Source organism: Mytilus californianus, unplaced genomic scaffold, assembly GCF_021869535.1.
Source record: "Mytilus californianus isolate M0D057914Y unplaced genomic scaffold, xbMytCali1.0.p SCAF_6, whole genome shotgun sequence".
NCBI classification, from domain to species: Eukaryota; Metazoa; Mollusca; class Bivalvia; order Mytilida; family Mytilidae; genus Mytilus; species Mytilus californianus.
The window spans coordinates 79,695,639-79,713,959 of NW_026262712.1; the positions used below are offsets into that span (position 1 = coordinate 79,695,639).

An 18,321-nucleotide genomic window follows, 5' to 3' on the forward strand; every position below is an offset into this window, starting at 1 on the left:
GGAATTATCAACTTTATCTTGGAAATGACTGATATTTTACTTCTAGCCCATAGTTTATTTTGTTTCTCCGTATATTTTATCTACTTAAAATTATTTTCGCGGCTCAATGTTTTGTAAAATGCTAAAGAAAAATAGACGTGTATCTAAAGTCTCGTATAGCTTCAAGTAGCTTATATCCATGAAAGGGGGTTTGTAACTTCCTATCAATGTTATACGTGGATATGCCAAAAATATGGGTCATAATTTTGCGAGATTTTATATATCTGACACTACTTTTTAATGACATTCTATATTGATATGCATTGTTCTTTCATAACTTTATATTGATTTGGGGTATGTTCTACATATCTTATATAAATATGCTATTGGAAATCTTATATTAATGGCCAATTGCGGTATTTAAATCAATCATGGACTTTATATTTAGTAAATATAAAGTCCTTGAATCTATGCATTTTAATATTTAAATATTGTATATAAGAAAAGGTCATTCTTTGTATATATTTATAGATACCAAGTATTAGTGAATGTAATATAAAAATTGGTACAAAAATGGCACCCTCCCCCCCTTCCCCCCACCCGGTTGCTAATGTCAAAATTTAAATATCCGTTTGTAATTATGTATGCAGTACATGCATTTATTATATTATATTACTGAATCGGCGGATGTGCATCGATGTTTACAATAGCAATCACCAACAAAAAGAAAAGTAAAGCACATCAAACAGAAGAGCACTGTTTGGCCGAGGCGAGATTCCAGTGAGCAAAAAGTCACAATTTTCACAATTCAGAGATTCACTCGATTAATGAATGTCGGAAAAATCAATGTCGGACTAATGAGGGTCGGAAGCTTGAAGTTGGAATTTCCAAGATTAATGTTGATAATTCCAAGATTAAAGTTGATAATTCCAAGATTAATGTTGATAATTCCAAGATTAAAGTTCATAATTCCAAGATAAATGTTGATAATTCCAAGATTAAAGTTGGAAATTCCAAGATTAAAGTTGATAATTCCAAGATTAAAACTGGAAATTCCAAGATTAAAGTTGATAATTCCAAGTTTAAAGTCGACAATTTGAAAAAAAAAAGATGGCCCTAATACACTTCCGTAGAAATCATCTCTATTGTCGAAAAGTTTTTTTCTCACCAGACCCTCATTGTCAACGTTCAGATGTAAATTAAGATATGAGGCAGACTTAAATGTATCTGTTGTATCCTTTATTTCAAGTTTGTTGGATGAATGCATTCAATATAGTTCCCAACTATCTGTGATCATCAGAAATGTTAGGAAATACTCGTCTATCTCCAATTCCGATGCAATGTTCCAAACATAGAAGAGATGTTATAATATCTGAATATTTTGTCTTTCATTTCAATTATTTTCGCTAAAAAGAGTATATACATGTAACTCGTCTTAAACTTGATGAAATTCATTTCTCTTGCAGACAAAAGAATCCCTTGATACCGCCGTAATAAGGTCAATGATCTCTCCAAGATATGAATATATCGTGGCATTAGATATCGGAACTACTTATTCAGCATATGCTTATGCTGATAAACATGATATTAATTTTGAAAAAAATCAAATGGACATATCTTGCAATCAAGCTTGGAGTGCTGGAAAGTCTAATTGCATAACAATGAAAACTCCGACGAGTATTTTACTTGATGATGCAGGAGAACTGGTTTCGTTCGGCTACGAAGCAGAGGATAAATATGGAAAACTGGTAAAAGATAAAGTCAAAGATTTCTATTTCTTCAGAAGATTTAAAATGGCTTTATACAAAAATGTAAGCAAATGTATATTTATTGGTTATAATAAAAATGTATGGTGACACACACAACCGGCATTCATTTCGACATAGATGTAAAAGAATATTAGACCATAATATGGGGTATGAAGTGAATAAAACACTACTTTTGTTTCTGTGGGTTTAACAGTATTATCCACTAACGCAACAGACGAAAGTGCGTCTTCTATAATGTATGCATTTATTATATTATTTCTAAAAATATGATTTCTCGTGACAATCACTAAAGTATATCAATTAATTTTATTGATTTTGAAGAAAATTATAAGTTTGGTATTGCGCAAAACAGTGAAACATAAAATAACCAACGACGAGTAATTATGATACATATATATATATATATAAAATCTTTGCACCTTTGTTTGCGGTATATCATCTTTGCCGCAAGTTTATTGTTTTCTGTTTGGTATTAAATTTTTAATTAAGATCCATTTATTACACCTTGTGATCCGTTTATTTGGCAATCGCCAATGGCAGTCAGCAGGGTTTAAGAACATTTGTTGTTCGACCTGTTAGTCAAATGCGTTTTGTTAAAATATACTTTTTCACTTTTTTGGTCTTTTGGAAAATGTTGTTTGTGCTGTATTTAGACCCCTCTAACAAGAAATTTGTTTTTGCATGCACACGTATAAAAATTGCGGTTTTTATCCAACGCAATCATAGGTTTGAACGTTGTTTTCAATTTAGACTTGTATATATATATATATATATATATATAGTATTAATTCGTAGTCTGTCAATAATAGGAATGAATCATTTAACTGACCCGTACTCATCTATTTACAAGACATTCCGTATATTTCTGTCACCTGATCCTTACAAAGTTTTTCCGTCCCTCAATGTGACTTGTACCGATGTTTCTGTGACATCACTTCAAACCTGCACTGTGTCTAGCAACTTAGACAATCCGGCCAGATAAGCTTTATAAAAAATGTAGCCTTCCTTCGTTGAAGTTATGGCTTTTCTTTTTGGCTTTGACGATCATCTCTTTTAGACGTTTTGGGGGTTTATCATTTTGATCATATTACACCGTTTTGATAAATCAGTAGGGGTCGTTTAGCGCCCAAAATCAATGTCATATTAACCAGAAGAAAGTCTTGCTATTTAGCAATCAATTTTGCATATATTAATTATTGGTGATCACAAACGTGCACGATTTTTTTTCCAGAAAGTCATAATAAATTTCGATTGAAAAAAAATAAATCAAATTGCTTTTAAAGACTTTCTTACTCCACGTAATCTTGGGAAAATTAGACGACGTTATTCTATTTCACAATGAATGACAAGTCATTCATGTTTTCTGTAGAATTGAATGGAATTGTATTAATCTGAAAAAAAAATGCACTATTTGATACGTTACACCATTGTTTTGATTATATACTAGTACCTGTCTTAAAACGAAATGGAACAAAACATGCTACATCTCTTTGGTTTTCTAATCTTTTGACCATTGCATGCAAAAAAGACAAATACATCTTCAGTGTGATGGGTTTTGTTTTAATGCGACAGAGAAATCCGAACGTTATAAATACAGTACGCTGTCGGAAAATTCTGTTAGAAGATAAAATTGTAGAATATCGGTTTTTGCTAGAAATAATTTTCAATGAGTTTGTTTTAAGAAAAAAAACTATTTATTTTAAGTATTAGAACAAGGGATTTTCCCAAAATTGCACTGTGGCAAATATAACTTCAGTTACGTGAGAATTCCAGAGAGTAGCCGGATCAATACCCATAATGTTTTTAAAGTTTAAATTAAATAGAATGTTCAATTCTCGTAAAGCCATTTAGAATATACAAATCTAGGTAAAAACACAAAACCTGAGGGAACCGCAAACGGTGCGAGATCAGGCCTTGCGGTTATAAAACTTTGGAGCACGATTAGTGTACTCGGACTCAGAAATCAACCAACCAAAATACTGGATTTGGTGTTTCGAGCACAAATTTTGTACTGAGTAAAGATTTATGACCAAGGGCCCAGGTGTGACGAGAGGGTAGATGTTTCTTTCTATGCGCTCATCATCTGCAATGCGTATCCACACTCAGTCAAAATTTTATGATAAGGAATAGGGAAAATCGGTAAGGGAGAAGGTCCAGTAAGGGCTTATTTTGGCCTAAAATTTGAAGTACATCGGATGAAAGATTTTTGACATTTTTTTAATACTTAGGTGTCTTCTTCAGTCGTTTCAATGTTTAAGTAAAAGATTCGAACTGATTTGGTCATTAAAGACGCCTAAATTCAAATTTAGATATGACAAATCTATCAAATATGCCAAAAAAACATCACTTTTCAGATAGTTTTTGTCTAAAATGGAAGTGGCAACCTTTATATATGTTATGTTATGTATTATCCAATACAACGTATATTTAATGTTTAGACTGAACACAAGTGCGGCCCCTTCCATTTTAGACAAAAACCGTCTAAAAATTAGCACAAATGCTAAAAATGCGAAGATTTCAGTAATTTTGCATGAATTATTGATGCTAGTACCTGATGCATGTGCATTGTATTGTAAAAACCAACCCATATTTATGTAACAAAAGTATAATTCTTTCCAATAATTAGCTATAAAAGTTTACCTTTTTAAACAAATTTTTGAAATGCTATATTTTGGGGCCAAAGAGGAGACTTACCGGGTCAACTCCTTTACAGACTAAACGACTATTTTGGTATCGATCAAAGTTTAAGACCGCGAAAAAATGTTGCTTGTCAGTTGAAACGCTGTCACATCATATCGGTCAATAATTCGTAATAGTGATCGCAAAAAAAGTATGTAGTGTCGATTACAGTCGGTTTTTTTTTTCTCATAGTAATACTGGTAAAGATCAAAACCCGCCTTAATATGTCACTTATGAGTTGAAAAGCATACCCTTCGTATCGGTCAACCAATTTGTGATAATCATGCACGCGAGTTACAATTTATTTGAGATATGATAACGCCATATGATGTGGCAGAGGGTATGTTAAAGCCGAAACACTAGAAATCGGCAATGGGAAAACTGACATCATTGCGTTGACATAGATCCTAGTTTAAAGTCGTCCATTTGTTTCAATATCAGGAAACAAATCAAAATGAAAAGCCGACTTTCTAGTATCAGCAGTATTCTTAATAACGGTTTCCCACTAACTGTGTTTGTCTATTTTCGTCATAACAATATAATTCATGGAATCCTGCATGGAAACAATTTTACTTAGTTCTTAATCAGTCACGATAAGAATTTTTATTCTTGAGCAAATGAAGATAGGAAAAGTCCATAAAGTTTTTTTTTGGCTCAATAGTGTCTTTGTCATGCATTTATATAATTTATTTAATCTATTACCAAAACGTATGCAAAGAATGTGGTTTTCTATGAAATATATAGCAAAAAAAAAATTGCTGTGTTAACGCACTTTATCTCTTAAATCGTGTTTGCTCGACTGATATAAACATAGGAGATTCAATATGAATGTCAATAAGACAACTATCCACCAAAGTTCAAATGATGTGGATATAGGCAACCGTTCGGCCCTCAACAATGAGAAAAACCAATACCGTATAGTCGGCTATAAAAGGCCCCGACATGAAAAATATGAAACCAATCAATTGAAAAAAACTAACGGCCTCATGTTTAACATAACAATTTACGGACAACAGATATGACACACATGAACCAACGACAACCACTGAACTACAAGCTCCTGACATGAGACAGGCACTTATAGAATGTGTCGGGGTTAAACATGTTTGAAGACGCCAATCCTCCCTTAAGCTGGGACAGTGGTGTAACGGCACAACATAAGAACAAACTATAAAAAGCAGGTAAAATCGGCTTGACTCATCAGATCGATACAAAGCAGAAAAACATCTAACAAAAATACAGGCCGGACGTGGCAGGAAATTTATACATTCCTCACAACAAAAAAGACACTTAAGCACAGATCTTATAGTACTTGCAGTTACTGACAGCTAGTTCAAAGCCAGTTTCAACTAATATAACAATTCATGTATCTAAGACTTAAATATCAATCAGTACACATCCAACATCCAATATTAATGGATTTAGTGATTTAGTGTAAAAACGTCATAAATAATCAGAGAAAAACTTAACTTTGTGCAATGCCAAAATATAGGTATCGGCAGATTGTAGAACCACCAATTTGCATATGTATACTATTAAGTATGGTTTTAATTTACTGATAACAAAAATCAATATTTATAACCTTTTAGAATAAGTTTATTTAAAGGCCTGATAAGTTCACCCGGATCGTATCTAAATTTCCGGGCTCGGTAAACAACATCACCATAAAAATCAGGATTTGCTATTCGGTTTGAAATAAGGTACAGCCAAACTTCCAGATCAAATCTTTGTACCTATATATGTGGAATATTTTAGTAAAATTTCAAAGTAAGTTGTGGTAACGAATTCTGGTATTGATTTCTCTTATCTTATCTTATTATAATCGATTGTGCTTGTTCTGGGTCCATTTGTTAACATTGTATCCATATTCAGTAGAAAAAAATAATTTAAAAAAAAATTAAAAACCAGATAGGTTCGGAAAATGTGTCGACCGGGATGAACGGCTTTCGATTTGAACTCTAGATAGGAGCATATTATCCCCGTCATAGCTAACTTAAGGAAAGTTGTAATGTTTTCAATATACAAAGATCGTGGAGTTTCATTTGCATGCTTTAGAGAATAATCTACATCAGATACAATCTTCACCTACACGATAACACATGTTCTGTTTGGTTCGAGTGACATTTTAGTACAAATTTCGAAGTACTTTGAATGAAGGGTCAACTGCGTCTAATAAAGTACCTTCTTCTTTCTCTTCGTCAGAATTAATAAGTCTTCGAATTCTCAGAGCAAATATTTGTATGTGTGTATACATATGTATTAGTTGGTTTGAATGACAGATCCGTTACCGTTTATCCCTACGGAAAGGTAAAAAATAAAACCAGACTCGTGTTTTGTATGAATCATTTTGGTGTTTTCGTAAAACAACATTAGCTTTTCATTTCTATCAGCTTCAGGACAAAACTCTTCTGTCATAGCCGGAAAGGTTTTCGTTGTTTAATTTAAAGTTCTTTAAGATTAAAAGTATTTATTGATGAGTGTATACAGATTGTTAATGTTTCATGGGGTTGGAAAGTGACAGTGCTGACTTTAGTCATAGATGCAGATAAGTGATAAATGTTCAAAAGAAATTGCAGTTTGTACATTTTTGGCCTCATTTGTATCGTGATACCAAGCTCACAATGCAGGTCGTTGGCTCGATCTCTGTAAATGTCAAACCAGAATTGTCGCTTCTTTTCTACTGCGCTTGCAGGGGCCTCGGTAGCCGAGTGGTCTAAGTAGTTACTACTGTAATCACTAGCCAGTCAACACTGTGTGTTCGAACCCCGCTCGTGCGGGTTTACTCGACTCCAATCTTAATTGACTAGGATTGTCAGTTTTCCTATCGAAGGTCGGTGGTTTTCTCCGGGGACTCCGGCTTCCTCCACCAATAAAAACTGGCCGCCACGAAATAGCCCAAAAGCCGTGCTTAAAAGTGGCGTTAAAACACCAAAAAATCAAATCAAATCTACTGCGCTTGCAGCAAATAATATCCAGCAAAAAGTGGTTGGCTAGAAATCAGATTAATGTTCCGGGACTGGGCAATGTTTCGCGTTACCTTTTGAGATAGAGCTAAAAATTCTAGCATATTGCTCTAATTAAGCAGCTGTTAATATTTATGTTTATATTATATCAACACCACATCAACCCATACCGTTCAAAGTCAACAAGGAGAGGATACTGAGAAGATAGGTGAATTTAAGATTTTTCGTTTTTAGATTCCCACATCTCTTATGGTGTTAAATGATGTTAACGGGAGGCCTTTATTAGCGGAAACTGTATTTGCAAGAGCAATTTCAGCTTTAATGAAAGAATTCAAAGACTCTATCACTAGACATGGTATTCATTTAAGTACTGACGAAGTTCGTTGGGTTCTCACAGTTCCAGCAATATGGTCAGAAGCTGCCAAGAGGTTTATGAGGAAAAGTGCTGAAGTCGTAAGTAAAAACAGATGTATAATTGTATGTCTAATATTGAAAAACAAGTACTATCTTTAAAAAAGATACCTGGCGCAATCAGATGTGAGCATAGAATTAACAAAAACAAACCATGAATCTTTATCAGTGTTTTTCTATCATAGTTAAAAAAAAAATGCACATAATTTGACGACAAAAGGCTGACGATTCTGAAAGTTGGGTATATGCGACTTTCTCTATACACTGCATGGTACTTAATTAACTAAATATATATATATAAATTGCGGTTTTTATCCAACGAAATCATAGGTTTGAACGTTGTTTTCAATTTAGACTTATATATATATATAAATCCTGAACTTCATTCTATTAAACTAAAACAACAATTTGTTTTGATTTAAGAATTGCTATGTACAATAAGCGGCAAAAATATTTTTCTAGACAATTTACAAACATATAATTTTTATAGAACATCAATAAAATTTGTTAAACTTTTACTCAAATTTTGTTTAGTTCAAGCTAACAATAAGCGGCAAAAATATTTTTCTAGACAATTTACAAACATATATTTTTTATAGAACATCAATAAATTTTGTTAAACTTTTACTCAAATTTTGTGTAGTTCAAGCTACAAAAATATTTTTTTTGTCATGCATCCGATTTGACCTTGAGAGATGCACACGCCTGATGAAGCTAATTTGTTTAGCGAAATATTGCGTGAATAATATAAAATATAACAACTAATTTTATAACACTCATTAGTGTGTTAAAGTTACATTCTTAGGCTTATATATATATATATATAAAATGACTGAATAATAGCCAACGATAAATCTAACGGGGCGATGGATCATATAATTATGATACAGTACACTACAAAATATAATATATAACCAGTCTAAAAGGGTACAACATCACCAAAAAATAACAATAAAATGAACAAATGTAACTATAAATATTTCGGATAACAGATATCCTTCATCAGTATGATCATGATGTAAAATGAATCTTATCAACCTATTCTGATTATAAAACGATAGCATCTTGAATTCTATACAAAAAAAAACAGTTTTACTAGAACATCATAGAGACGCTAGTACAATTCTAAAACTTCCAAACACGGCGCAACGACATACCTAAAATAAAAATAGTAATAATTTGCGATATGAGCTTGCACTTTTAAATTCCAAAGGTGAGGACAGTTAAGATGTTACAAAAACTGCGTGGAAATACATTCCCAATAAACAGCACTGACCGATCTAAGCTTGTATTATATTTCAAATTTGACAACAGTAGAGTAATTAAAACAGAACCTGCGTATTTTAACACCCCAAATAAATAGCAGTTTTATAATGATAAGAAAAATAATTGAACGTGACTGCGTACTTTTACATCCATCCCAAATGAGTAGAACCCTGTAATTAAAACTAGTATAATTAAAAAATTCCTTAAAAATGTAGGAGTCTAGTACAGAAGCCGGAGTTACTGGAAACAAGTGATGGCAGGAAAATGAGTGATGGTAGGGAAAATGAGTGAAACATTCTATGTTTTTTTTCATTAATGCCCTCTGGGGAAACTGTCCTTAGCTTTCTTATCCAAAACCTTTCCTGAGCAAGTCTGTCGGCCCTTGACCAACCCTCGTTGTGGTCATCCAAGATAGCCGGAGAGGAACTTAGTTTAACATAGGACCCTATGGACAATACATACAAGTGTCTCCTTTTAGAGAACCTCTGAATGGAATTAAACCAAACATGGCACGAATGTTCTTTATGGGGTGCTGACCAAGTGTTGTTACTTTGAAGCCGATCCATCATCCAAGATGAACGCCAGCGGGGGACTTCGTTTAACATAGGACCCTATGGACAATACATACAAATATCTTCTTTTAGAGAACCACTGAATGGAATGAAACCAAACATGACATGAATGTTCCTTATGAGGTGCTGACTAAGTGTTGTTACTTTGAAGCCGATTCATCATCCAAGATGAACGCCAGCGGGGGACTTCGTTTAACATAGGACCCTATGAAAAATACATACATATGTCTTCTTTTAGAGAACCACTGAATGGAATGAAACCAAACATGACATGAATGTTCCTTATGAGGTGCTAACCAAGTATTGTTACTTTGAAGCCGATCCGTCATCCAAGATGGCCGCCATAGAGGGACTTAGTTTAACACAAGACCCTATGGGAAATACATACAAATGCTTCTTCTAGAGGAGCACTGAATGGAATGAAACCAAACATGGCATAAGAAAAGAAGATCTACACATAAGGCAACATGAGCAAAATTGTCAATTGACATCTTGTTGGAGTTATTGTCCTTATGAAGTCATTTTCTACAATTTCAATGAATTTATTGGTAAATTCTGTAAACTTTACAAAAGTCTTCTGCTTTTGATTAAATTACAGGGCCAATATTAAACCAATTTTGGCCTCAATCATTATTAGGGTATCTGTTATGATTTTAATCTATTTTTACATGATTACCAAAACCAAAGTAGAATCAGGTGAGTGACACAGGCTCTTGAGAGCCTCTAGTTATTTATCTGGATAATTTTATTTTTAAGTTTGATTTTATGTCCGTAATGTTGTAGCATATATCTTCTTTTTTTTTTTTTTGTTGTTTTTTGTTCAATTTCGTTATTTCGTCCAATCAGAGTAAAGATTAGTGACAATCATGCATGTCGTTACCATAGTGAAGCGTCCTTTATAAATAGGTCACAAACCGAAATTATTCCTGACTGCGTCAGTAAAACGTTTTGAAACAGGGGTCTACCTTTTAGCCTGATAGCGCCAATAGTAGAAAAGCGTCCCTTAGTCACACAGAAATCTTACCCCAGCAATCCAACCGCTTATAAGTCTGGCAGCGAATTCCTCAATAGATCGTCATTTGAAAAAGAATAGGTCATCACATATTTATCAAACATAAAGTTTAACTTTGTTTTCTATAGTTTTGAAATGTTCTTGTAAGAGTACACCTGCTTCATTGTAAATCGAACATTGTCTGCATGGAAAGGGTACCAACACAATTAAATAGAATTTTAACTTCAAATGTCTTTTTTGTTAAAAGCAATCTTTAGAATATAACTGTCTGCGAATCAGTCAAATACCGCCTGCTTCCGCTTTTTGGAGCCTGAAATAATTTTTGACGATGTATGTGGAGCAAGATGAGCTTACACTTCCGGAGCACCTAAGATCACCCCCGGTTTTCGTTGGGGTTCGTGTCCTAGTTTTCTGTGTTGTGTTTTGAATACTGTTGTTTGTATTGTGGTCTTTTACTCTTTTTACAATGACGTTGTCAAAATAAAAATAAGGAGATGTGTTATGATTGCCAATTATCCAGTTTATTTTCGACTTATGAGTTTGGATGCCAATTTGGTATCTTTCTTCTCTCTTTTATTTGGATATATCTTTACATTAATGATACGCATGTTGATGATCCGAATGTAAACATCAATAAAGTATATGTTTGGTTTAAATAAATTAATACTAACAATGAACACTGCCCTTTCCTGGATCTTGATATCTTTATCTTTAACGGGAAGCTTAATACCAAAATTTATGATAAAAGAGATAATTTTTCATTTCCTAATGTTAATTATCCATTTTAAGATGGTGACGTTCCTTTGTCGCCATCTTATGGTGTTTATATATCCCAACTTGTTCGATTCGCTCGTGTTTCATTTCAACGAAAGAAATCTCTGTATTACTGAAAAATTATTACACCAGGGTTTTCGATATCACAAACTAGTCAAAACATTTACTAAATTTCATCATCGGTTCAAGGACATCATTCGTAAATATAAATCAACATGCAGACATCTTATGCGTTCAGGTATTTCACATCCAATATTTTATGGTAATATTCTTTACAGAGCACAAAAATGTCGGCATTCACCTCAAAAGCTAACCAAACCTTTAAACAGACTTATTCGGAAAGGATATAGTTACGATACTGTTGTCAAGGCATTAAGGATTGCATATTTTGGTATTAATATTGATTCACTCATAGGGTCTTTGCATCGGAAATAAACACATTTATTCTAAAACCAGTTGTTGGCATGATACGGGTTATGTTCTTCTCATATATTTTATGATGGTATGATACTAAACCTCTAACGGGAGGGATTGTACTTGATTTTCATATGATGAAGACATAATCTTTCAATTAGTTTAATTGAGGTCTGGAGCTGGCATGTCAGTAACTGCTAGTAGTCCTTTGTTCATTTATGTATCATTGTCACTTTGCTTAGTTTCTTTTGTTACCTTTTCTGACATCGGACTCGGACCTCTTTTAAACTGAGTTTAACTTTAACTGTGCGTATTGCTATGTGTTTCTTTATTATACATTAGCTAGAGGTATAGGGGGAGGGTTGAGATCTCACAAAACATGTTTAACCCCGCCGCATTTTTGCGCCTGTCCCAAGTCAGGAGCCTCTGGCCTTTGTTAGTCTAGTATGTTTTTTTTAATTTTAGTTAATTTATATGTTTTGGAGTTTAGTGTGACGTCCATTTTCACTGAACTAGCACACAATTTTATTTAGGGGCCAGCTGAGGACCACCTCCGGGTGCGGGATTTTCCCGCTGCATTGAATACCCATTGGTGGCCTTCGGCTGTTGTCTGCTCTTTGGTCGGGTTGTTGTCTCTTTGACATATTCCCCATTTCCGTTCTCAATTTTTTTATCTCCAGGTATTGTCATTTTTTGGGGATTTATGGAAATAATACGAGAAAGAAATATTTAATAATTTATATGCGAGTGCAATTTCATAATTTAGAAGTGCATGGTGCGAAGAAAAATGTTTTTTTTCAAATATTTAATGTTTGCTATTCTAGTGGTATTTTTTTTAGCTTACTCTGTACCTACTATATCGGTTTGCTAATGATTGAATGTCGGAAACATGTCACTATCCATTCATGCTTTATTTCGATCACATAATCCTGAAAAATACATTTTTTAGGCTGGCATTCCAGACAACCAGCTGATAATTGCATTAGAACCAGAGGCTGCATCAATATATTGTCAATATGTAAAGAGCAAAGATCTCAGTGATCCTAAACTAACGGTTTCAAGTACCGGAACGCAGTACATGGTCGTTGATCTTGGTGGTAAGAAACATATACGGATATCCATGCATTATTAATCAATAAAACAAAAACCTCGATACTTCAGTAAAAAGTGAAATAACAAAAATACCGAACTCCAAGGAAAGTCCCTTAACAAAGCCTATTTCAACCATCTGAATTCGTATTAGGTTATAAGATTACACCACCATATATTATTCAGGCAGGCATTCGATCAAATGCCTAAAAAATTCTTTTTGGAGCGGAACGCAAATTCCAAAGGTTTCAATAGAGACATATGTTTAAGCTATAACCATGTACCTAGTATGATAGGCGATAGAATAAGATTTACAGGAAATTATTTAGAGGTTTTACAAACAATTTAAATAACCATAAGATATAGCAACTTTAGAAAAAGTATGAACACTCAGAAGCATGCAATTGAAACAGTTATATATTAGATCGTATCATAATATTGAATACTATATATGTTTACAAATTTCCTTATCATTTTTTTCTGTGATTCAATCTTGTAACCAGACTTTATTAACGCAACAAGAGGCAGACATGTATGCGCTTACGTAATTTTCGGAACAATTTTTCTTAATATTTGAAAGGCAAATTTTTGTCATTTTGAATACATATATTAACATAATATGGCTAATAGTGATTGCTGTTCTATAATTTTAATGATGTCAATCAGAGTCTAAATGAATCCTCTTTTGCATTTCGATGAGATCAATTAATGATTTGAACCGCCATTACGTCATGTTTTTATTTTACTGTCCTCATCCGTCTTCTTATTTATAAGTGCATTTTTGAGTATTTAGTTTTACCTGGTAATATCAATATGACTTATTCAAATAGAAATTTGAAACATGCAGATGTCTGCAGTCTCCTTTCCTTCCTAGTAAACCAAAGGAATACTCTGGAACATAGGAAATTTAGTTTTTTTCTTTTTCTGGGTAAATAAGAGGACAAAAGCAGTTACCCGATGTTCAAATCTCGTAAATCCTGAAGAATATAAAAATCAACATTAAAATCAAACACTTGAGATAATTGCATGAACTCAAAACGGAACCAGACTGGGTGCATCGACATGGTAAGCGTCTCCTGATATCAGGGCATGCATCACACTCAGTCAATATGTCAAAATATGTTAAATTTACAGAGCATACGACTTGTAGAATTCTAAAGATCTAAGACCGCGATAAGTCGTTTACAAGTTTAGACACACACACACATATATTGTATGGCTTTCCAAATACCGTTTCGATTCCTAACATCACTGAAGAGACATTAATTGTCGAAATCCGGATATGGTGTACAAAAAACTTTGCACCTTTTGTTTGAGGTATACCATCTTTTCCGCAAGTTTATTGTTTTCTGTTTAGTATTAAATTTATAATTAAGATCCATTTATTACATCGGTGATCCGTTTATTTGGCATTCGCCAATGGCAGTCAGCGGGGTTTAAGAACATGTGTTGTTCGACCTGTTAGTCAAATGCGTTTTGTTAAAATATACTTTTTCACTTTTTATGTCTTTTGGAAAATGTTGTTTGTGCTGTATTTAGACCCCTCTAACAAGAATTTTGTTTTGCATGCACACGTATAAAAATTGCGGTTTTTATCCAACGCAATCATAGGTTTGAACGTTGTTTTCAATTTAGAATTGTATATATATATATATATATATATATATATATATATATCGTGTATTTCAACCAATTCGTGATGGTGACCGTTAAACTTGTGTGATGTCGATTTCAGTCGTTCTTCCTCATAGCCCTGCTTGAGCAGTTTTGGTTTCATGATCAATACCATATTAAATTCTGTATAATGTGAACATGAACGCGTGTAATGTCAGTGTTGAGCCAGTTTTAAGAGAATAGGATACATTGTTTTCGATTAGTGATAACAGATACTCTGGAAAATTCACAATCAAAATAAAAAAATGACAGTTGCAGATGTAAGTTTGTGTGGTAATAGATATAAGAGTGAATTCAGGCGTATCACGTTTTCTGCATGGTATGGAATATTCGAAAAGGATGCGTCATCTTAATACCTTTAGGTTTTATTGAAAATATCTACCCAACACTCGAAAATGCCTTAATACCATTATTGACGATAAGATTTATTACGATATGTGAGACAACGTGTGTTTTGGCGTGTCAAGACGCATTTTTGCAATCAAAAAATGGTTAGACAGATATTCTATTGTTTCTGTGTGTGTTTTGTGGTTTGAGCAGGGCAGAATGCGCAGGTTTACACCTTCCTTGCGTTCTTTTTTCTTCGCTTTTCTGTTTAATGAAAGACGATATTGACACCAGCTAAGAACTAGCTTTACATCAACTTATAGGAAATGTGTAGAACAATCCAAGATTTTCTGAAACTACTGAAATCATTTATGGCGAAATTGATACCAAATATGTCAAAATGCTTACTGCTGCAGCAATGTAAGTGTTTTGCTGAACAATTTACTAAGATGGCTAGTAATAAGAACTTTGCATATAAATCAATTACAATATAGAGTAAGGTTCACGATGTTGCATGATTAAAAGAAACTTCTGGTATATGCAAAATATTGTAAGTGGAATGTCTCCTTTTTAACTATTGAATTTGATATCATAGGTTAATAGATATAGCCCACAGTAGCAGACTTTTTCTAAAGTGTCCTTGAAAGTGAAAAAACATAAATTATTTTACTTTGAAATGTTTAGAAAAGGGATATGTCAGCTTTCAGGGTATACTTTTCAAAGGGAAGTTAGTGTTTGTTGCTTAATTCATAATTAGATTATTAAAAATTAAATATAATTTTATAGGTGGGACAGTGGATATTGCCGTTCATGAAAAATTAGGAAACGGGTACTTGAAAGAAATCCATCACGCAACCGGTGACGACTGTGGGGGAATTCGATAAATAACAGTTTGGTTCATGAATTGATTCGAAACTTTGGAGGTCCTTTAATAAAAGAGATCGAACGGAGTCATCCGAAAGAATACTTTGACATCCATAGGGAGTTCGAAGCGGCCAAAAAAAATTTTGATCCATTTAAAGAAAACGAAATGTCACTGCGGTTACCATATATTTTCCTAAATGCCATATGCAAGAAAATGACAACAGAAAACTTCGAACAAATACTTCACCTAGGTCCACATGATGACAAACTTACCATAGAAAACGACTGGGTGTACATAAGTGCAAACTTGGTAAGAAAGCGACTCTTTGATCCAACAGCTGAGAGAATATGCAATCTTATCACGCAAATAATATTTAGTGTAAACAATCCAAGGCTAACAAAAATTCTTTTAGTTGGAGGATTAGCAGATTCAAAATATATACAAGATGCCATTCGGAAAGGATTTCCAAATAACAAAGTTATTGTCCCACAGGATGCAGATCTTTGTGTAATCAAAGGAGCGGTTATGTTTGGTCATTCACCACATCTAATTTCGCATCGTGTTTCGCGATTCTCGTATGGAGTAGGTATAGCACCTGAATTTGATAGTTCAAAGCACGACGAAAAGCGAAAGAGCGTTATAGAAGGAGTGGAGAGATGTGATGGGGTTTTTGGTCTTTATGCCGCATCTGGATCAGTCTTGGAGATGGATACAACCATCAAAAAGACACACTACACTCTTCACAGATATCAGAAAGCTGTTGATCTATCAATTTTTGCGTCAACAAAAGATAATCCAAAGTACACAGATGAAGACGAATGTGAAAAAATAGGACATTTCGTGGTAACACTTAAAAATCCAACTAAACAAAAGAGAGCAGTAGAGGTTACTGTTGTATTTGGAAATACCGAATTGAAAGTTTATGCCTTTGATAAAACATCTGGAGAACAGTGTGATGCTTCTTTCGATTTGCCACTTTTCTGAATCGAAACGTTTTTTTTTTTTTACCTAATTACTTCTGTTGCATTTCAGTTTTGACATCAGTTTCAATGTATGGCTTAGACGTCTGTTGTCAGCTTATTTAGGGATATTTAAATATGACGTAAGTTTGAAATTAAGGTAATGGCTTTACAATTAAACATCATCAAACCAAGACGAAAAAGGGTACGAAAAGCGGAGTTATATTATTGTTCTGACAGAGACAAAACATTTTTTTTTCTTCACTTTTACAACTTGAAAGTTGGATTTTTAAAAGTTATGCAGAATAGTATAAGATTGTAATCAATATTAGAAAAAGGAGGCTTGTAATTATACAAATGTAAATGGTACAAAAGTTTTTCTGGACGATATCCTTTCTATGAAAAAATTTAATTATCTGTTTTATTTCTTGGTGGTAATTAATTTAGATTTTTTTTTTATGACAGTTGTCTTAGACAGGATGTTGGATGTCTACTATTTTAGTCTAAGACGCATACTTTTGTATTTGCTGTTTTTGGTTTTGAACTAGCTTTCAGTAACTGTGAGTACTCTCACACCTGTACTTTGTGTCTTTTGTGTTTTTGTACCGATTTGTATGTGCTTTGTATCGATCATATGAGTTAATCCCTTTCAACTGATTTTGATAGTTTGTTCCTATGTTGTACTGTTACACCACTGTACCAGGTTAGGGGGAGGGTTTTGTGCTAGCAGACATGTTTAACCCCGCCACATCCTTGATGTGCCTTACCCAAGTCAGGTAACATATACCGTAAAAGTTTAAATAGTCCTTGCTATATCGTGAATCACGACAACTCAGAATCAAAGTTCGAAAAGCATCTGGTGACATTACTAAAAGACCATCAAAGGTTATACGTATATATTGTTGTGTTTGCCTTGATATTATCACATTTCAAATTGTATAGAAATAAAAAGATATCCCCTTCCACAGATTTAGCAGAAAGTAATGGGATTCTCCTCAATACGTCGTTTGTTTTTGTGATGCTGGGTGCCGTCTCATTGACTATATGCCCCACGTCTCCTTAGCTTCAATTTAAATCATAATTATTTGTTTTGTAAATATAACATAAATCAACTGTTTTTATTTGCATAAAATATATGAATAATTCATCATGTTATTATGAAAGTATTTCTGTGGTTTATATTTGGTGATTTGTGAATTATGAAACATATATTATTATTTTTGTCAATATCCAATCATATCAGGCATGAACTCCAAAACTTGTTTTCACAACATAAACAACCAAATAGCAATTGGAGAAGGCACTAGCTAGAAAAATTAAAGGTCTCTGAAAATCTTGGCAAAATAATTATATCGATGCTTAATAATATTATGCACATTGCACATTTTCGAAGAGATAATAAATGAAGTGTTTTTGTAATATGACAGAAACGTCATAAAATGTGTACGTGAAATTGTTCATCCTGTTGAAATTCTTTTTAACTCTTCAAGCTTGTGATTGAACTGTTGCTGTTCAATCGTTGAATTTGGTATTTGGATTAAATATCGTTAGAAATAAGACTGAGATAA

General features: G+C 33.4%; 1 protein-coding gene across 1 annotated transcript in view; it reads left to right on the top strand.

Moving 5' to 3' along the window:
- Positions 1-18,321, top strand: part of LOC127705018 (heat shock 70 kDa protein 12A-like) — a 33,536-nt gene extending 15,215 nt beyond the window's left edge. Inside the window, exons 3-6 of the mRNA XM_052209258.1 lie at positions 1,446-1,790; positions 7,625-7,843; positions 12,789-12,936; positions 15,716-18,321. Coding sequence (XP_052065218.1) covers positions 1,446-1,790; positions 7,625-7,843; positions 12,789-12,936; positions 15,716-15,813 — 810 coding nt within the window. The 3' untranslated portion in view covers positions 15,814-18,321. The remainder of the gene's footprint in view (positions 1-1,445; positions 1,791-7,624; positions 7,844-12,788; positions 12,937-15,715) is intronic.